The 21,062-nt window shown below is 58.3% G+C and overlaps 1 protein-coding gene across 1 annotated transcript in view; it reads left to right on the forward strand.

The window, feature by feature from the left end:
• Positions 1–21,062, forward strand: part of ANKMY1 (ankyrin repeat and MYND domain containing 1) — a 48,888-nt gene that overhangs the window by 18,255 nt on the left and 9,571 nt on the right. Inside the window, exons 9-18 of the mRNA XM_040636333.1 lie at positions 2,131–2,594; positions 5,211–5,382; positions 6,529–6,669; positions 7,083–7,223; positions 8,719–8,826; positions 10,512–10,643; positions 13,499–13,612; positions 13,891–14,056; positions 18,463–18,541; positions 19,279–19,439. Coding sequence (XP_040492267.1) covers positions 2,131–2,594; positions 5,211–5,382; positions 6,529–6,669; positions 7,083–7,223; positions 8,719–8,826; positions 10,512–10,643; positions 13,499–13,612; positions 13,891–14,056; positions 18,463–18,541; positions 19,279–19,439 — 1,678 coding nt within the window. The remainder of the gene's footprint in view (positions 1–2,130; positions 2,595–5,210; positions 5,383–6,528; positions 6,670–7,082; positions 7,224–8,718; positions 8,827–10,511; positions 10,644–13,498; positions 13,613–13,890; positions 14,057–18,462; positions 18,542–19,278; positions 19,440–21,062) is intronic.

Here is a 21,062-nt window from a genome sequence, read left to right on the forward strand (position 1 = left end):
GGGGAAGGCTGCGGCGCAGGGCGGAGCCCCTCCAAGCAGCTGCCAGCAGGTGGCGCTCCCACCAAGTCCCCACGTTCGCGGGGCCCTCCGCAGCGCTCGGGTTAGGGCGAATTCTGCATCAGCGGGCTTCAGGCCCAAAGCCGACCCCTAAAGGCACACCCTTCCCTCTCCTCAGCACACCACAGACGCCAGCATCTCACCTGGAAAGTTAAACAGCAAGTCAGTGAGTCCCCTGGGATCCCGTCAGGGGCGGTTTCCTCATGTTCCCGCGTCAACCTCTCTTTAGAATGGAGTCAAATGAATCCGACCCAGAGTTCACACGCCGCACGAGATTCCGGTTTCCCTCCTTCAGCCTGTGACCGGTGCCCCGCTCTTTCCTGAGTTGAAGGAGGAGCTGGGCTGCCAGGGGCCTCCGTGTGGGCAGCACCCCNCCCCCCCCCGCTGCCTGCACCTCCGCAGAGTGGTATGAGGGGGGAGGGGACCGGTAGGGGGGGCCCAAACACAGTGTGAGCACAGCCACTCGACAGAAGGCCCTGGGCCCACCTCGCCTCCTCTGTCTACCATCTGAGCCCTTATGGGGGGGTCACAGAGAGTTGGGCCCCTCCCCCAGCCTTTCCTTTTTTTTTTTTTTTTAAGATTTACTTATTTGTCAGAGAGAGAGAGAGGGCGAGCCTGCACGTGTGCGCGCACGCATGAGCGGGGAGGGGCAGAGGGAGAAGCAGGCTCCCTGCTGAGCAGGGAGCCCAATGTGGGACTTGATCCCAGGACCCTGAGATCATGACCTGAGCCAAAGGCAGACACTTAACTGAGCCACCCAGGTATCCCCCACCCCCAGCGTTTCTGCCTCAGGAGTCGGGGTGGGGCCCAAGAATCTGCACTCTGGCAAAAATGGACAAGGCAGGAAACAACAATTGCTGGAGAGGATGTGGAGAAAGGGGATCCCTCCTACATTGTTGGTGGGAATGCAAGCTGGTACACCCCACTCATGCATGTGCACACGTGCTCTCTCTCTCTAAAATAAATAAATCTTTTAAAAAAGAAATCCACAATAATAAGTAAAGAATTTCTGATTTTTCTTAGCATAATCTCCTCCAGTCCCATCCATGCTAAGTGAAATAAGTCAAGCAGAGAAAGACAATTATCATATGGTTTCACTCATTTATGGAACATAAAAAGTAGGAAGATCGGTAGGAGAAGAAAGGGAAGAAGAAAGGGGGGGTAATCAGAAGGGGGAAGGAACCTTGAGAGACTATGGACTATGAGAAACAAACTGAGGGCTTCAGAGGGGAGGGGGGTGGGGGAATGGGATAGACTGGTGATGGATATTAAGGAGGGCACGTATTGCATGGTGCACTGGGTGTTATATGCAAACAATGAATTATGGAACATTACATCAAAAACTAAGGATGTACTGTATGGTGAGTAACATAACATAATAAAAATTCAAAATTAAAAAAAAAAAAAGAATCTGCGTTCTTGGCCATGCTGATGCTGCTGGTCCCAGGGCCACATTGCCAGTCCTGTCATTTAAATGTGTCTAGGGCTGGGGCGCCTGGGGGCTCAGTCGGTGATGCATCCGCCTTCAGCTCAGGTCATGATCTCAGGGTCCTGGGATCGAGTCCCAGTGGCTCCCTGCTCAGCAGGGAGTCTGCTTCTCCATCTGCCTCTCCTCTTGCTTGTGTGATCTCTCAAGTAAATAAATAAAATCTTAAAAAAAATGTCTCTAGGAGTGACATTAAAAAGAGATAAAACAGGTGGAATTAATTTTGATGATATATTTTATTAAACCATGTGTATCCACAATTGATTATCTCTGTGTGTAAAATCAGTATAAGGACAGGGAGATGTTCTGCTTTCTTTGCTCTCACGCGCCCGGATCTGGACGGGCCTCATGTCGAGAGCTCAGTTGCCACACGTGGCTGGTGGCTCAGGTTTCCATGCGATGCCTGGAGATGTTTGCTTCCCTCCCTGGGTTTTTGCGAAGTGGTTTATAGTCATCAGCCTAGGTGTCTGGAAGAACGCCGTCCGCCGCGAGTGCTGGTCCTTGCTAAAGAAGTTGGCTTAATGGGGTTGTCGCTCTGACTTCTTTCTTCTAATGATCTTTCTTTTTTTTTTTGGTACTTTCCAAAGGAAGCTTCAAATACGCCAGTAAATCCCAACCACGCCTTCTCATTCCCTGAAGTGGCCAAGGAGTCTGCCTATTTAGAGGAATTGGTGCCCACCCCAGGCAGCCAGGAGCTGAAGTCCATTGTGTCGGGCAGCGAGGAGGACGGCCTCACTGTGGGCACCCAGCTGTCTCGGGAGTCGCCCGACCTGGGGAGCACCCCTCAGAAGTGGGACACTCAGTCACCGCGGGGCAGCGTCAGCGACCTGGAGAAGGGGTTAGATGGCGTGGTAGGCAGTCTGGACGGGCACACACAGGGCAGCCAAGAGACGAACTTCGAGTCCGGCATCTGTGTGCACAACTACGACATCGCGCTGTCCCGGGAGCTCCTGGAGAAGAGTGCCCAGGCGCACAGTGTGCTGCGGGCCTCCTTCAGCGCCCCCGGCTCGGGAAAGGGCACCATGAGGAGGATGGCGCTGGCCATGATCGAGTAGGTTGCTGGGGTGCGGGCGTCGGGGCCGAGGGCCACTTCATGCTCAGTGGGCCAGCTTCACTTCCTGGCCACCCGCAGGGAGTGTTTCTGGAGCTGTGTGTCCCATAGCCCCCACCCTGCAGGGATGCCGCGGGGCCTGTCCTGTGCACGGCCTCCAGGGGTGTCTGTGTGGCTCCAGGCTGGGGACCCGGCTATGACATCAGGGGGAGAGTGGCAGTGAGAATCCAGGGAGCGGGCCATGGCTGCTACAGGGTGGGGGGCACCATGTAGGTGCTCACACACACGCATACACACACACACACCTGCACACACCCACGGACATGCTCACACACACGCACTTGCCTGCACACACTCACCCCCCCAGCCTGTCCGACATATTCCCACATGCACTCACACAACTCATCCGCACACACTTGCCCCTCACTCCCCACGCAAACTGCCTGGTTGTCCTACACACATGCTCACATACTCTTGCCCCCACTCCCCCAGAGACGCCCCTGCCCCCTCAAAGCGTGCCCCCAGGTGTCCCGGACCCTGTCGGGGAGTCTGGGTGGAGACGATTCTCATAACAACCCTCAGACGTCATCCGCCGTTTCTGTGTGACCCCCACACCGCGTCTTCCCCGGGCCGCGCGCACCGGAGAATGCGCTCGGTGACGCAGTCGCGGCTACTTGGCCGTTAAACCTTGACCCCGAGTCCGTGCCTCTCCACCACTCTGGGTGATGAGGGGGAGGGTTGCCGAAGCACGTCTGCTCCAAACCAGTAGGACGGAGATCTCGGGGAAGGCGCTTCTCCGACGGCGTGTGCTGCGAAGGGCGCCTGCGTGGCCCCCGGGGGACAGCACTCTTACTTGCCAGAGCGGCCAGCCGGCACACTGGGGTCCCTCATCCTTGCGCACACACCGAGCCTCACGCTGTAGCGGGACAGCCGGCAGGGTGTGCTGCCAGCGATGGCATCTCAGCTCTCAAGTGGAAACTGGAATTTTGGAGCCCGTGCACCCCCCCCATAGTGTCTAATGGTGTGTGTCAGCGTCGGGGCGAGCTCGGGTCTTCCCACGTGACCAGGTCCTGATGTCTCAGACTCACGCAGGGTTGGGAGCCCTCACAGTGCTGGATTCCGATGTAGCCAAGTATACATTTTTCATAAAAACATTGTTTTTGTTAATATGGAATGGGTTTATTGTTACTTTTTACATGTATTAGTATTTAAATTTTTTTTCCTCATTTTAATTGTGACGTAGTAGACATGGATGGATGGAACCTGCATAAACAAAGCTCTTGGGGGTCCTGGAAAGATGTTAGGAGTAGAGAGGGGTCCCAATAGCAGGACGTTTGAGAACCGCTGCTCTAGACTGACCCTGCCTCTCCACGGCCTTCTTGCCCGCCCCACCTGGCACTGCGTGGGTGGTGGGGTCAATGGGAGGGGCCAGACCCCCTGTCTAACTGCTCTCTTAGCCGTTCTTCAGCCTGCTTGGCTTGTCATCACCTCGACCTCCCCGCCCAGTGGGGCTGCTGTCCCGGCCGGTCAGGTCTTGGCAAAGCTTCCCCACTGATGCCAGCTTTGTGCTTCTCATAAAAGCCGTGTGTGTGTCAGTGCGCATGTGCACACATGGACGTGTGTGTGGTGTGTTTGTAGTGCGTGTATGTGTGGTACATGCATGTGCGTGATACTCATGGCGCGTAAGTGTGTGCTGTATATGCACGTGTCGTATTGTGTACACACATGGATGTGCATGTGTACTTGTGTGCATATGTGTATGCGCATGGCACACATGTGTATTATGTGTGCATGTGTTCCGTGTATATGTACATGTGTGGGGCGTGTGTATGTGTGTGCTATGTGTATATATGCAGGTATGTGGCGTCCATGGGTGTGCATGTGAGTGTATCGTAGGTGTACGTGTGTTCCATGTGTATGTGTATGTGTTTGGGGTGTATGTGGTGCATGTATGTATGTGCCGGTGTATGGTATGCATGTCTGTGTGTGTTTATGTGTGTTGTGTGTGCGTGCATATGGGTGTGCACGTGTGTATGTGTGCTGAATGTGCATGTGTATGGTGTGTATGTGTGTGGTATGCATTGTGTTACATGTGTGCATGTGCGTACACAGTGCATGTATGTGTGTGCTTGTGTATGTGTCTATGTGTTGAATGTGCGTGTGTATGTGTGTGCATGTGTGTATGCGTGTATCATGTGTGTGTCCGTGCAGTGTGTACATGTGTGTGCATGTGTGTGTCGTGTGCGCGTGTATGTCTGGGTACAGTGTCGTGCCCTGTGTGTACTAGGTGCTCTACGTTGTCACCTCGTGGCCACGCTGGGAGGGAGGGCTGGTCCCCACCTCATGCCCCGTCTCACAGATGACATCAGAAAGGCTGAGCGACCACGCAAGGCTGGAGCAGGCAGGGCTGCAGCTGGACTCGAGCTGGGCTGGGCTGGCAGCTCAGGGTGGTGTGGCGATGGGAGCTGCCCTGGTGCGGGGCAGGGGCCGGAGGTCTCGGAACGGATGCTGAGGGGCTGTGAAGGCTCCCTCTTTCCCGGGGAGCGCCGCTGCTGACCCGGGTGCAGTCCTGTGCCTGTCCTCCGGCCCGTGACTGTGTCACACTGACCCTTGCAGACACAGAACCAGGTGGCTGACCATCGGGCTGCTGCTGCACCGAGGTGCGGACCCCAACCTGTGCCGTGTGCCCATGCACGCCCTGTTCTTCGCCGTGAAGGCCGGGGACGTGGCCGGGGTGAAGCTGCTGCTGGAGCACCGAGCCAGGACGGACATCCAGCTCCCCGCTGAGGTGGGACGCGCGGCTGGGGGCGGGTCCGGCAAGGTGGGAGGGATGCGCTGACGGGGGCTTATTAGTGGCGAGAAGTCAGAGCGCTTGGTTTGAAATGTCCTCGCAGTGTTGTTTCTTCTCTGGCGGTGAGAACGCAGGCTCTTTGCTGTGCCAGGAGGCGTGCATGTGCCCTGGGGGTGGCCGGGACGGGCAGGTTCCTCTGGCTTCAGCTGCGGCTCGCTGTCCTCGCTCAGCGACAGGTGGGTCTCTCTTTGCCAGCCCCTTGGCCAGGCCATGCACCCCTTCTCTGCATGGAGGTAACCTGAGTACAGGAGAGTAGAATGTCCGTGGGAGACCGGGATAGTTTCATAACCTTCTAGGTTTACTGATGGGACTCCACGGTCGAAGCTAAGGTGGCAGCCCGTAAACTCGGCACAGATTACCATTCGCGTATTTGTCCCTTCTCTCCTTCCCGATCAGGCATCGGGCACTCACGTGGTCCTCTCTCCAGGCGCGGTTTGGCTCTATTTGAATGTTGGGGCGGATAACACGAGCAGGCCCAGAGAATGCCTGTGTGCGGTGGGCTGACGTCCTCCCGACCTTTCTCCATGGGCACCTGCTGTTACCCCGAGATGCTGCTTTGGGGGTTCTGGTTGTGGGGAGCACACAGCCCTCCGCTTCGCCCCCGGTCTGCTGCGCGCTCCTTGCCGGGCTCTCACATCTCCGTGGGGCCAGCACAGACTGAGCAGCTCCCGGAGACGGAGATGGTCCTCCTGCCAGTCTCTCAACAGATGGCCAGGGGCTGCTGTGGGTGGAGAAGGGACCGGCCCGGGCAGGGACCGGAGTCGGGAGCCGCGTGGCCATCCATGCTGTGGCATCCGAACGAGGGCCCGGCAGGAAGGGCAGTGGCTTTTCTCCGAGGAAGGTAGGGACAGTTGGTCTAAAATGAAGACAGGGCCGCTCGCTGTCCGTAGGCCTGGCGGATGGAAACGCCTTAGGAACTGAAGTGCACGTCTCCGTGGTCCAGTGTGGGCAGGCCTCGTGGTCCCAGATGTCACGACAGGGCCGGGGAGAATGCGGCATTGTGGGCTTTCTGAGAGAGGTGGGGCCTCGGGGGTGCCGCTCGCTGGGAGCGGGCCCTCACCCCTACCTGTGTTGCCTCTGCAGCTGGGGGCCCTTACACCCCTGCACATCGCAGCCGCCCTTCCCGGGGAGGAGGGCGTCAGGATAACGGAGCTGCTGCTCCACGCCGTCACAGACGTGGACGCCACGGCCGCCGACCAGGACGACGTGTACAAGCCGGGCAAGGTGCGCCGACCTGCCCCGTGGGGGCGGGCTGCTGTGGGCCCCGGGGGGCCTCTCTGCGCACCATGCTGTCTGCTCAGTTCAGAATGTCACTTTCATTTCACGGCCCCTCACGAGCTTGATTACTGTTCTGTGGGCCCCAAGCCAGCCTGCGTCTGTCCGCACGTGTGTGGCTCCTTGCGTGCAGGGCCGAGGTGGGACGGGGCCCAGCTCTGACCCTCGCTGGGGCATGTGGCGGGTGCACTTGGGCCTGCGAGAGGGTTTTGCAGGAGGGCGCTCAGCCCCGCCACCTGGGGAGGGAGGCCACGTGCTCCAGCCCCCCGTGGGAACGTGCCTGTGGGGGGGCGCTGCTGCAGGGGGCTCCGGGCCCAGCCTGGCGCTGGGGGCCGGCACTTGCCCGCTCTGTCTGCACACAGCTGGACCTGTTGCCTTCAAGCCTGAAGCTCAACGGCGAGCCGGGCCCTCCCAGCAACTACTGCAGCAAGCACGCGTCTGTGCCGGCTGAGGGGGGCCGGACGGCTCTGCACGTGGCCTGTGAGCGCGAGGACAACTACAAGGTGAGCTGGGCGAGGCATGCGTGTACACGCACATCTCTACACGTGTGTGGGTGCCTTGGGTGTGCACACGCAAGTGCGTGCATGTGAGTGCATACATGTGTGTTCTGTGTGCACGTACCTGTGTGCATGCAAGCGTGTCTATGTGTGAGCTTGTACTTGTAGGTCAGTATGTCCGTGTCCGTGTGTACGTCTGTGTACACGCATATGTATCTGTGTGTGCGCGTTGGGGGCAGGGCAGGGAGCCAACACACCTGTCAGTCACCATCTCGGACTCGGGACCCCAGGTGGTCCTGTCTTGTAGAGCCCTGGGCTGTGACTCTCTGGCCCTGTGGCCGATGCCTCCTGTCGGCCTTGGGGATTAATTGTCAGCAAGGCGGGTGCAGGAACCTGTCAGAGGAGGCCGAGCGGCCGGGGAGGGTGTGGGGGTAACTGAGAAGCAAACCTTGGCTTTGTGCTATAGTGGCCCACGCAGCCTGGGTCAGTAAGCCTCAGAGCATATAGTAAACTGGGCCTCAGTTTACCCACCCAAAAATGAAAATCATAGCCGGTCTCTCGGGTCCGTGGCATGGCTGTGGCACGGGGTGGTGATCGGGCATGCTGCCCTGTTGTGAGGGTGTGAGGGCCTGCATGAGGGGGGGTGCAGGGCGATGCTGGGTGGGGCAGGTGGGAGGTACCCACACACCTCCCTACTTCACAGCATCCCTTGTCGAAGCCTCCTTGGGCTCAGGCCACCATTCTGAGCCATCACGTGTGTGTGCCAGCAGGGAGGAGAGAAGGGGAGGCTTTCCCAGAAGCCCGTCAGCAGACTGGCGCTGGTATCTCCTTGGCCTGGCCGGGGCGGGGTGGAAGGGGAGTGCGCTTGGAGGCGGCCCAGCCAGCCCACTGGGTCTGTGCACCTGCAGGGGGAGCTGGAGCCTGGAAGAATCCTTGGGGTGGGGGAATCAAAGCAACAAGGGCTTCCAGCACTGCTGGAGAAGGGGAAGGAGAGCAGGGGAAGCTGAGGGGTCCCCGGCGAGAAGGGCAGGGAGGGCAAGGACGGGCCCTCCCTGCATGGAATGTCTTTTGCTGAGGCTGGGCTGCTCCTGCGCTCTGGTGTCCTGCACGATCCCTGAGCCCTGGGGCAGGGCGTGTTCCTCTGGCCATACCTACCACGTGCCAGCCTGGCTGTCATAGTCACGTGGTCGTGACTCTCCCCTTCCCTTCGGAAACAAGCTGTAGAGCACTCTGGGCACCATGTGTCCGCTCTGTTTTGTGTTGGAAATGATGTATGTTTAGAAAACATCTTCCCAGTTTGAGGATCCCCCCAGCCATCCACCCACCTATCCATGCATCCGTCCACAGTTTCGAACAGTCTCTGTGTGCCAGGCAAGGTGCAGGTGTGGAGGAAATAGCAACTAAGTGACAAACTTGATCTTATGGCATTTGAGTTAATGATCAATGTCAGGTGCTCCTGGGCACGTCTTTAACCAGCGGTCCTGCCTTTCTCCCCACGCAGTGTGCCAGGGACATAGTCCGGCTCCTCCTGTCCCACAAAGCAAACCCCAACGTGCTGTGGAGTGGCCACTCCCCACTCTCCTTGTCCATCGCCAGCGGGAATGACCTGGTGAGCATGTTTTACACCCACTGACGTGCACCTGCAGTGTTTCTGCCTCAACGTGACCCCCTCCCTCGTCTTTCGGATTTGCTGTTGTTGGCGGTAGCATGAAGACAGCATGATGTAAGGGGCACGGTGGAACCCCTCCCAAGGGCATGGAGCTCCTCAGGGAGAGAAGGGTATAGAAAGGAAGGTGAGCTATGAGGATGAGGGTTTAGCTGGGTGGATGCCTCCTCACGGCAGGTGGATCACAACCCCTGCTTATCCCAGTCATTGACCCCTCGGCACACTGGGAAAGGAACCTTGGCCACTTCCCATCTCCTGCTGCCGCCAAGGACGTATGTGTCCACCACCCATCCATCCACCTGTCTATCCATTCATTCACTTGCCCACCCCATGTATCCACACATCTATCCGTCTGTCTACCCACCCACCCACCCACTCACCCATCCACTCACCTACCTACCCACACCCACCCAGCAATCCTTCCTCCATTCTTCCACCCAGCCACCCAGCCAGCCAGCCAACCAACCACACACACATCCACTCGTCCACAGCCAGCCAGCCAGCCAGCCACACATCCATTTTTCCATCCTTCTAACCACCCATGCATCCATCCATTCTTCCTTCCTTCCTTCCTTCCATCCATCCTTCCACCCATTTATCCATCATCCATCATCTTTCCTTCTTCCCTTCCTCCTGCCATTGATCTATAATATATACACCCATTCATCCTTTCATTTAACTGTTGTTTTTTGAGCACCCACTACGTTCCAGGCAGGCACCCTTCTAGGCATTAGGTGTTGAATAAAATAAGGTCCCTGCCTTCAAGGATCCTGGTGTGGGAGACAGACCATAATCCAGTGTGTCACAAAATTTCAGATGGTGATAAGTGCTGTGGAGAGAGTAACAGCTGGATAAGGGTACAGAATGATGGAGGGCGGGCTGTTGTAGTGGGTGACCAGCGGGTGACCAGCGGGCGAGGTGACATATCAGCAGGGCCTGAAGAAGAGGAAGGCATTATCGATGAGGGCTGTGGGGGCTTCTGTGGTCCTTCTCTCCCCTCCCTTCGAGTGCATTGAGTCATTCACTGAGCAAGTTGTGGGGGGCACCTGCTCTCTACCTGGTTGTGTAGGTGGGGTGAGGCAGAGTAGGGAGCTGCTTTCTGGGGGAAGGAAGCTCTTGAGAGGGCCACACACCAGTGTGTCTCACGTCCAGCCAAGCTGCTGTCACTCCTGGCTTCCTGGTGGTACGTGGGCCAGTGGCTGGGGATACGGCAGGGAGTAGGTGAGGCGTGCCCCATTCTGCATCTGGTCAGGTGATCCTGGTGACTCAGGTGCCTAGGGGGCAAAGGCAGACTGGTCCCAGGGATGAGGGGCTGATGTGACACACACCAGGCCCTGTGCTGGCCCCTGGGCTGGAAAGTAAGACATGAGCTGGGAGCACTTTGGAGCAATTGGACAACATGCAGAAAAAGTGCCAGACCTGGGCTGCCGGGGTGGGTGTCGCACCTGCTAGTGCCCTCTCCCTGCCCCAACCTCGTCCCCTGAGCCGGGGTGGCAGTCGTACCTGCGAGTGGGATGTGTGGCAAGTGGCCAGGTGTGGCTGCTACCGTGCAGAAGCCTTACTCTGGACACTTCCTCCGCATGCGAGGAGAGGGGCTGGTGGGCGCTGACAAGCTTCTCCTTGTCCAGATTGTGAAGGAGCTTCTGTCCCATGGAGCTGACCCCAACCTGCTGCTGACCAAGGGTTTGGGCAGTGCCCTGTGTGTTGCCTGCGACCTCACCTATGAACACCAGAGGAGCACGGACAGCAAGCTGGCCCTGGTGAGGGCTGAGGCTGGGCGGGGCGGGTGTGTGGGGCAGTGGGCTCCGGCATGTGGGGTCTGGGGGGCGTGTGCTGGAACCCTTGGTCTAGCCTTCATTCCTGGCAGGTAGGGTTTCAAGTGATCTTGCTCTGCGATGTTCAAATACTTGAGAAAGAACAGAAAATTCTCGCCTTTTCTATTGTATCGGCCTAAACACGTGAAGTGTAAGCCCACTCAACAGGCCGGACAAAAGTCCTCTGGTTTGTCTTGAGAAAGACATGGGCCATCCCTTTGGTTGGGCTGCAGGACTGTAGATTTTCTAAGTAGAGCAGACATTGGCCAGGGAGCCTGGTCAGGGACCTGCTGGAATGGCATTGGGGCTACCCTGCGTGGGGATCCGGGGGGTTACCATGCCCTGGGTGGAGGGTCCGGGGGCTGCCATGCCCCAGGCGGGGGTCTGGGGTGCCATGCCCTGGGCAGGGGTCCGGGGGGTGCCTTTCCTCCCTAGTATGGGCCTGGGGGCGGTACCTTGCCCCCCAGGTGGGAGTCTGGGGGGTGCTGTACCCTGGGTGGGGGTCCGGGGTGCCGTGTCCTAGCTATGGACATGGTTTGCTGGTAGCACTGCTTCTTTCGGGTGGGCTCAGTTGTGACCAGGAGGCACTCTGTGCTTTGCAGGTCCTGGATTCTGTGCTGTTCCCTCAGAGTCCCCATCGTCTTCCCAGCTGCTCTGGCCCTGCCAGCTGCCCAGACACGTCCCCTTGTGCGTCTGCCCCCTCCTCACTCCCATGCCAGGGCCCTGGGTCTGCCACGGCAGCGCGGCGTGGGCAGGCCCTACCTGTGCTATGATCTCGCCCCTGCCTACACCCACGTGGGGCGGCTCCCTGTGGGCTCCTCGCTGCCCTGGCTCCATCGGGGCCGCAGTGTGGCTCCCTGAGAGCTGGAAGCACCAGAGGGGGGAGGGGCAATGAGAGCCTGGCTTTCTGGAGGCTGTCACACTTCACAAAAGTTCAACTTTAAGGAAAAAGAAGTAAGACCCCTTTTCTTGAGCTGCTGTTTCCAGATCCCATTTTAAGGATCCTGCCTTGATCCCGATCTGTCCTCTAAGCGCCTGGAAGTGCCTGCATTCGCGCTTCCGGGGCCTCTCAGTGCTGCGTTCCGGATCTGGGGAGGGGGGGCAGGTCTGCTTTGCCCCAACCATGCCATCTGCCTCCGTAATTGTTTGGCAAGTGGAAGGACTCTCGCTTTCTTGACCCTTAAATCGTCTTGTCTTTGACCTTGGGAGCCTTCCCCTGGTCCCCTCAGCCCCTGATGTCTGCCGTGCTTTCTGGCACATCAGCGGGGACCCTCGCACACCTGCGGGTTCTTGCCCTGACTCCAAATCAGCCAACCAGCTGGTTTTTCAAAGATTGACTTACAACTTACTCATTTACTGATTTTTATTACAACGAACGCGTTAAAGTTAGGAGGCCGGCACAGTGACGCCACATCCCCTCTCCTAGACGCACTGGTTATTAACAGCTCCGCTCCCCCCTCCCCATCCTCTGGCTTCCCTCCGCCAGCCGCCCTGCACCGAGTCGGCCCCAGCTGGGTGTCCATCATGCTACCCCACCGAGCCAGTGCACATGCATGGGGTGTTTGATAGGGGCCCCCCACACCCGGCCCTCCCCCGACCCCTGCCCTCCTGACATCTGCAGGCCCTCCCCACCCTCCAACTGCATCCTTCAACCCCCCTGCTCTGACGTGAGCCTGAGCCAGTCGTTGCAGCAGTTGCAGCCGGCTTCTCCGAGGGTGTGTCTCTGAGGTGTGAACGGCCCAGATGACCATGGAAGGGCCAACGTCCTCGTCCTCTCGGTGCTTCCCCAGTAGAAGGCACCCCACCCCCGTCCCTGCATCTACCGCTAAATGCATCACCCTCTTGGGATGTGGGCGGTCAGCGCTCCTGAACAGGAGAGGCCTTCAGCACCTTGGGTTCTGGCCGCAGATGGGGTCAGCGCAGTTGGGGACAGGCTCGGGGCCTCCTGTCCGCTGGAACTGTGCAATGCTGGCTGTTCGGGGACCGCTGTGCGCCCCCTGAGCGATGGCCCACTTGCACTTGGCCGGGAAGTAGGCCATATGCAGTGTGGGCGGCGTCGGCGGATGGCAGCCTGTTTTTCACCTGCTCGGACGGGGCCGCACGGAGCCCCGTGGTTTTGCTGTTGGGTTAGAAGTCCTAGCTAAAACTCCAAGACCTGGAGCCTTTTTGTGGAACCCGCCCTCTCCCTCCTCGGAGTGCAGGTGAGCACCTCTGTTGGGTGCCATTTGCTGTGAATGCGATGGGTGGTAAGGAGCTAGAGACTTGCCAGAAGTCGCTCACGCACGCTGACGAACACGCCTTTGTCCGCACGTGCTCGCACAGACATCCACAGTCACCGAGCGCCCTGCGTGGGTGGGAGGGGGTTAGGACGTGCTCGGTGGTTGCCCTCCTGTTGCTTTTGGTCTGGGGACTGGGACAGTAACCAGCCGCAAGTTACAGATGCGTGGCAACTTCCTGGTGTGGTGGGGGGTGGGGGGTCCCTTAGCACTGGCCCAGCCCCGACCTACCTTGTGCTCCGCCCTAACTTCTCCTCCGTGGGGTCGGTATGTCTGTCCTGTCTGTCTGCTGACTCCGCACAGCTGAGAGGGTGGCCTCCCTGGGTAACGAGGGCGACGACGGCCCTTGCGGGCAGCACCTGCTCTCCCGCCGGGGGCTCTGTCCTCGGGCCGCCCCCCTGCCGCCCAGTGACGGTGTGGAAGCTGCGGGTGCCGGGGGCCACAGTGCTGGGCACCCGGTTCCGAACCCTGCCTTCTGGTGGCTGGGCGTCCACACACGTGTGACCCAGGCTCTGATCTCCACAGATCGACCGGCTAATTAATTATGGGGCTGACATCCTGAACCCTGTGACGCTCATGCAGGGGGACAAGGTGGCTGTGGGCACCGCTGTCGACTATGGGTATTTCAAATTCTACCAGGTACGGCCCTGAGAGTCCCACTGGTGATGGGGGTAGAGGAGCCGGGGCCCTTGGAGTGTCTCAGGCAAGGCTGGGCCCGGGACCTTCCCGCCTCTGATGGAAGCCGGCTCGGGTTGGCACCCTTAGCGCACCCCGCTGGCAGGGCTGCGGTCGCCAACTTTCTGAGTGTGGCTCTGCACCGTCCTCACGACGAGGAGGTGGGCTCCCCGCCCGTGTCCCCGCTGGGGGCTGGGGGCTGGGGCCCCGCGGTCCCTGGTGCTGACAGGTGCATGCCGCAGGACCGGAAGATCGCCCACTGCCCCTTCCACACGCTGACACCCGCTGAGCGGGAGGTGTTTCTGGCCCGCAAGAGGCTCCTGGAGTACATGGGCTTTCAGCTGCGCCGTGCCGTCTTCGCCAAGGAGAGCCAGTGGGATCCGAAGCTGCTGACCCTGAGCAAGAGAGGTGGGTGCCAGTGGCTCGGCGGGGCGGCCGGCGCCATCCGCCATCGGTGGGGGAGGCTGCTGCTCCGCCCCCTTGCGTGCAGTGGGATTCCCGCCTCCTGGGGGAGCCCCAGGTGTCTGGGGCTGGGTTTCCTGAGGCCGTGGGGGGAGGAGCCGGATGGGACAGGATGGGAGGGAGCTTTCCTGCGCTGCCCAGGCTCGCCCTTGTGTCCCGCCCTCCACGGAGGTCATGCAGAGACCTCGAGAGAGATGGGGAGATGAGCCTGGGGAGAGAGGAAACCTAGAGAAGTCTTCAGGCCCCACTGTGGGACTGCGTCCAGGAGCACGGTGCCCAGTGCCAGGGGGCACCACGTGCTGCCTGTCCTGCTGTCACTGGTGGAGGGCATGATACCCGAGGCAGGGCCAGGTCCGGCTGAGCTGTTTCAGGCTGCTACGCGGCCCTCCTGTGGGAAGCCGCAGGGCCTTTGCTCCCTGACAGCCCGGCGGCCCCAGGACTCTGCTTCGCTCTCTTGTGGGCAGGGTTCATGGGGGCAGGCCTGCCGCTCCGCAGAAGGCCAGCAGGGAGGTGTGCCTGCGAGACACTCTTGGCTGGGGCCACAGGTTCCCGAGGCGGACTGGTCAGCTCTGGAGCAGCAGGAAGAGGGACCTGCTCTGTCTCTGCTTGGAGAGCCGCATCCTGGGGCCTGAAATGGTGACTGTGCCGCTGCCTGGTGTTGCCTGGTTTGGGGGTGCAGCCCTGGGTCCTACGCAGGCTGGTCGAGGGGCAACACGCAGCAGAGCCAGCCAAGGGAGCTGAGTTTCGGGCGAAAGCCTAGAGGGAAGGGCTGCAGGGTCATTTGACTTGGGGGACAGGCTTATGGATCCCGAGAAGGATCTGGAAAACACCTAAGTGCATGCAGGGAGTTCTCTTCTTAGATGTAGTAATGACGATTTAGCTTCTAACAAGAATTGGACTCCTGGTGACCAGCCATCAGCTGAGAGCCAAGCACGCTTCCCTGGAGAGCAGGACGCTGTGTAGGACCAGCCCCTTAGTGCACTGGTCAGCCATCCGTGTCTCCTCTGCATGACAGGGCATCCCCAGAAAGTAAAGTCACATACCCAGGATGGTGGCCTTTGCACCCACGTCACCAAGGGGGCTGGGGTTGCGACCGCCAGGAGTAACACGGTCACTGCTCTGGCTGTGGTTGCATAGGAGAGGCTCTCCCTCTGCGTGGTGCTTGCTGCTCCTTCTGAGCTCTGCCTTGGCTGCCAGGCCTCTGCACCCCAACACAGCTTGACTTCTGCACCCCGGCTCCCTGACCTCTGCACACCAGCTGCCCGACCTCTGCACCCTGGCTGTCACATGATCATTTTAATTGATGTAGAAAATCATTTGACAAAATCCAATACCCTTTCATGATAAAAAAAACATACAACAAGCAAGGAATAGAGGGGCACTTGCTTAACCTGATTAGGGACACCTACAAAAAGGCCCACAGTGTACGTTAGACTCTAAGGTGGAGAACGGGATGCTTTCTCCCTGATATCAGGAAGAACACAGGAATGCGTTCTCTCACCATTTCTGTTTGATGATGTGCTGGAGTTGTTAGCCAGTGTAACTAGGCAAGAAAAAGAAAGTCATTCAGATTGGAAAGGAAAAACTTAAACTATCTCTCTTTGCAGAAATTATCTTGTGGATTGAAAATCCTGGTAATCCACTTTTTAAACTGAAACTAATATTAAACTAAACATATAAGTATTAAAATACAAAATATAAAGACAAAACTGGTGACACTATTGAAAGTAACGAATGCATTTGGTAAGGGTGGGGATATAAGATCGATATGCAAAAATCAATAGCATGTCTATACAATCGCAGCAAGCAAACAAAAATGAGATTTAAAAAATTCCATTTACAACAGCGTCAATAAAAATAGAATACTTGTGAGCATATTTAACAAAAGCCGTGCAAAACTTACACTCTGAAAACTACAATACATTGCTGAAGTTAAAGGAGCCCTCAGTAAATGGGAAGACATCTCCTTATCAGAATCCCACTGCCACCTTTGTACAAATTGAGAAGCTGATTTTAGCATTCACATGGAGTTACAAAGGTCCCAGAAAAGCTACAGCAAACTTGAAAGAAAAGAGTGAAGTGGAAAGACTCATACTTCCTAAATTGAGACTTACTGCAAAACGACAATAAAGAGTGAGGCGCTGGCACGAAGACAGACATACGGACCAACGGCATAGAATGCAGATCCCAGAAATATATACATGTGTATGTCAGCTGATTTTCAGTAAGGATGCTAACACTTTGTAATGAGGGTATGAACAGAGTTTTCAACAGATGGTACTGGGACAAGGGGTTATCCAGACACAATAGAATGAGGTTTGACCCTACCTCACTCCACACACAAAAGTGAATTCAACTTGGACTGAAGACCTAAATGCAAGAGCTTAAACTATAAATCTCTTCAAAGAAATATAGAAACAAATCTTCATATCCTCAGAGTTGGCAATGAATTCCTAGATATGACACCAAAAGAATAATGATGAAAGAAAAAAATGGATAAATCGGATTTCATCAGAATTAAAAACGTTTGTGCTTCAAAGGACACTATCAAGAAAATGAAAAGACAAACCACAGTATGGAGATAAATCAAAAATCATATAATTTGTAAGAGACTTGAATGTAGAATAAATTAAAAACGCTTATTTTAACTGCATAATAAAGACAATAACTGAATTTAAAAATGGACAAAGCGTATGAATAGAAATTTCTCTGAATGAATATCTACGGACGGCGAACAAGCACGTGGAAAGATGCTTGCTGTCATTAGTTCCCGGGGACATACACACCAACTGCACTGGGCTGTCGCTCCGCACCCTCCAGGACGGCTAGAATCCGGAAGCCAGCACGCGTTGGTGAAGATGTGGAGCAAGCGGAGCCTCCCGCACCGCTGCTGGGAGCACAATGGCACAGGCTCTTTGGAAAGCGGTCTGGCTGTTCCTTAAATGTTCATCATAGAGTTACTGTACGACCCAGCGATTCCATTCCTTGGTATGTCCTCGAGAGAAATGGGAACACGTGTCCACACAAACCTTGTGCTCAAATGTTTATAGCAGCATTATTTATAAAAGCCAAGAACAGAAACAAACCAAATACCTATCAACTGATGACTGGAGAAGCACACTGTGGTGTGTCCACATCGATCAGAAACAATGGACCACCCGTGCACTACGGCATGGATGAAGCCCAGTGTTGCTTTAGGCAAAAGAATCTAGTCATCTAAGGTCACACTCACACCGTATGATTCCATTCATAGGAAATCCATAGAGACAGAAAGTGGGTCAGCGGTTGCCTAGGACAGGAGGCATAGCGGTTGTCAGGGGCCGGGCTCGGATTCGGGCTGATGGGCATGTTGTAAAGGTGCTGATGGCGATGGCTGCACTTCCGTGAACGTACTACCCGCCGTGCGCTTCACATGTGTGAACCGGATGGAATCGAATGGTAGGTCAGCGGAGCTGTCAGAGCCCCCGCCCTAACACACAGAGATGCTCTCCTTCACTCTGCCTGTGGCCTTCGGAAGAAGTGACCACGATGCTGGGGCTGTGCCAGATCCACTTCCGGTTCTGCTTGATCTTCTCGTCCCCTCTCCCAGAAGCTTTGCCCTGGGGCCACGTGGTCCTCACAACAGTGGCTTTGACTTGGGGCACAGTATCACGAGCTGGCTCCTGGGCCCACTCTCGAGCCGCCGGGAGCAGCTGCAGTGCAGCCCTGGGTGCTAGTGGGCACCGGGAGGATGGGGAGGAAGGAGCAGCTCCCGCCTTCTCTGTTCTTGGGGCCAGCAGGTGTCCGGGCGGTTCCTGCCAAATTAGAGGTTAGGTGGCCTTCCTTGGGGGGACTGACATGCTGTGGAGGGGTGCAGTGGAACCCGTGACCATCTTTGGGGGGGCCTCACTGGCCTTTGGTCCCCAGCCCGTGTGTGTTCTGCTGCCAGCTGCCAGAGAGCAGAGCCAGGAACCTTCACTCGGGAGAGCGTGTTCTGGTCAAGGCCAAAGAAGCCTGGTGGCCTCTTAATGCTGTGGAGAGAGGGGTACACTGAGCCAGCCAATGGCAAAGACGCAGGGTGGCCAGGAGGCTGCAGAGGCCCGGCCAGGGATGCAGGAGCAGAGGGAAGCCAAGGGGTGAAGCCCCCTCCCCAGAGTCTGTGGACTCCCCAGCGGCCCCAGCCCCTTCTCGGTCTCCTCAGAGTTGCCTCGGTCTGTAAAAGGCTTGGGGTCCCTGCTGATTCCCCGCAGTGCCGGAAACGGGCTCAGCGCAGGAGAGTGGTTGAGGTGGGCGGCTTCGGCTCCCGATGCCGGCGGCGTCACGGTGCAGCTAGCAGGACCCGCGGAGCCTAACGTGGTTCTCTGTTGCTGCAGTGGAGCTGACCCCCTACCAAAGGCTGAAGCGGAGAAGTACCAGCCCGTCCAAAGCGCTACACGTGGGGGAGCAAGAGCTGTAAGTGGCTGCCGTGGCCGTGGGCCGGGCCATGTGGCCTGGCCGGGCCATCCCTGCCCACGACGGCCTTGCTGTGTCCGAGCCTTGTGGGCGTGGGCCAAAAGTGCGTGACAGAGGGGGTCACAGGTGCGCTCTTGCAGTGGCCCAGTGGGCTTTGAGCCCGGGCTCTGCTTCTTGAAGACCTCTGCTGTCACAGTGGGTGTACTGCCCTGGGCCCCTGCATCCCTCCCGGCCCCTCCATCACCGGGCCCTCCCTGGGATCATGGCTCTGCACCCACCCTGCTCTTCCAGAACAGTCTCTCTACATAAATGTGAACCTTACCGTCCCCGTGGGCATCCTGGAAGGTGCCGGCCCAGGAAACCCTGGTGGGTGAGGTGGGGGTGCTGAGCGGGGACAGGCTGGGGGTGGCGTCCACACTGGGGCTCACCTTCCTCCTGAGACAGAGCACGTGGGTGTTCCTGCTGGGTTCCGTTCTTCCTGTGCTGTGGCGAGAAGGGTCCCCAATGCCACGGCGTTGTCCCCTACCCGGCCCTAGTGGCTTCCGGCCACAGTGTGTGCTTCCTGTTTGAAATAGCCCTGTGCTGGACATCCCTGGACGGGACTTCAGGTCTCTGTCCACATGTGAGCAGCCACCCTGCATGGTGGATGGTGGGCCTGGCACCAGCACCTCCTCTGGTGGGGACGGTGGGGCGCAGAGGGTGGGCTCTGCCCGACTGCCCACGTGGCTCCCGTGCAGGATTCCCTTCTTCAAGTTCTGCTCCCAGTGCGGCCGCTCGGTCGGTGTGCGCCTGGTGCCCTGCACCCGCTGCTACGGGGTCCTCACCTGCAGCAAGTACTGCAAGACCAGGGCCTGGGGCGACTTCCACAAGCGGGACTGCGGCACCCTGTCGGTCACTGGTGAGTGTGCTGCCCGGCCGGCTGCTGTGGGGCCTGCCGGGTCTGAGGGCGTAGGCACCTGCCTGTGGGGGGTTGCACGAGGTCTCCATTATTCCTCGAAACCTCTCAGATTCCAGCGACTTTCCAGAATTCCCAGATGGGCCTGTTGTGCAGACAGGGAGGGCGCTGAGCCCACCTGCTCCTTCTCTAAGCGTCATGGGCCCATGGCTTCCTGGAGGGAGGTGGGCATGGCCTGGGCCCCACAGAACCGGGACACCATCCCTGGGGCTCCCCTGCATACGTGGGAGCTCTGGTGGGCACTAGTTTCCCTTGACCCTGGGGTACTTGGCCTTGGCACTGCTTCTGGAAGCTTCCTCCTAGCCCACCCTCCCCACGTCCCCTCCTTTGGGATGACCTGGGGAGGAGCTGCGGGTGTGTGGGTGGTGACTCTGGACCAGGGCTCCACTGCTCTGAGGGTAGCTAATGGTGAGCAAAGCTATGTGCACAGCTGTCCCCTGGGACTTGACCAGGTGGGGGGAGGGCGGGTGTTGCTTAACTCTTTCTCAGAGCCTGTCCTTAGTGTGGATGGCCAGAAAGGCCGGGCTGACCGCTGCCCTTGGGCCCGTGCTCCTGGAGCCCATCTTCTCTGAGCTCCGATGCTGTCCTCTCCATGCCCCCCCATAAAGTGGGGCTGCTGTGGGGTGCACTTGCAGACCTCAGGCTGGGAGTCCCCACCTTTGTAGAGACTGAGTCATTGCCATGCATGCCGCACGTGTGCAAGCATGACGCCAAGCAGGGTGTGGGCGGGGCTCTTGTCACTGCACGCAGCGGGGTTCCTGGGGCGTGGAGAGCTGAGTGCTGTGTTCCAGGTGACACCTCAAAACAGCAAGTTGGCAGGGCCCACAGAGGGCGTGGGGCTCCTCTGCAGTCCTGCGGGGGGGGGGCACTGTGCCTTGGCCTCCTCGGGGACACCTTGGGCCCCTCACCTTCCTCCTCCCTGCCAGTTCCTTCTCCAGGGCCCCACCTGGAGGACCTGCACTGGAGGGGGGAGGAGTCTCAGTAACGGGGCAGCCCTGGATGCCCGAGGCCTGGGGAGGGCCTGGCGGCAGGCTGGGCGGCCGTTATTCTCACCCGCGGGCACCCACACCTCGGGGCCATCTGCAGGCGGCTGGCCCCGGAAGCTTCTGGCCTCATGCAGGACATCTGCACCTGCAGCACTGTGCATGGCAAGGTCTCCCTCCTGACTTCGCAATAAAGTGGCCCCACTGGATGTGCTTTTAACCCTCTCTGCCTCGCTCCGCCCGCCCCTACCCAGAGAAGCTCAGAGCTTCCGAGGGCCCCCTGGCCACTCGGTGCCTGGCATCTGTCAGTTGGCAGGAAGGCTGGGTGGACGAGGGTCAGGACTGGAGCTCGCTCTAGAGATTATTGCCAGAAGGTCACTCTTGCAGCCCTGGGGAACATTTGGGGGCTTCCCGGCTGCTCCAGACCTGGCTCTGCCTCTGCATTCCTGCTGGAAGCCGGAGCGGGGGCTGGTGTCCATTTCTTCCACGTGCATTTACAGAGTGTCTGTGTGTGTCAGGCAGGCTCTGGGTCGGGGCGGACATGAAAATCACCCGTGATTGAGACGGGGGGGGGGGGGGGGGG

The sequence above is a fragment of the Ursus maritimus genome, unplaced genomic scaffold, assembly GCF_017311325.1.
Source record: "Ursus maritimus isolate PB19 unplaced genomic scaffold, ASM1731132v1 scaffold_1, whole genome shotgun sequence".
Taxonomy (NCBI): domain Eukaryota; kingdom Metazoa; phylum Chordata; class Mammalia; order Carnivora; family Ursidae; genus Ursus; species Ursus maritimus.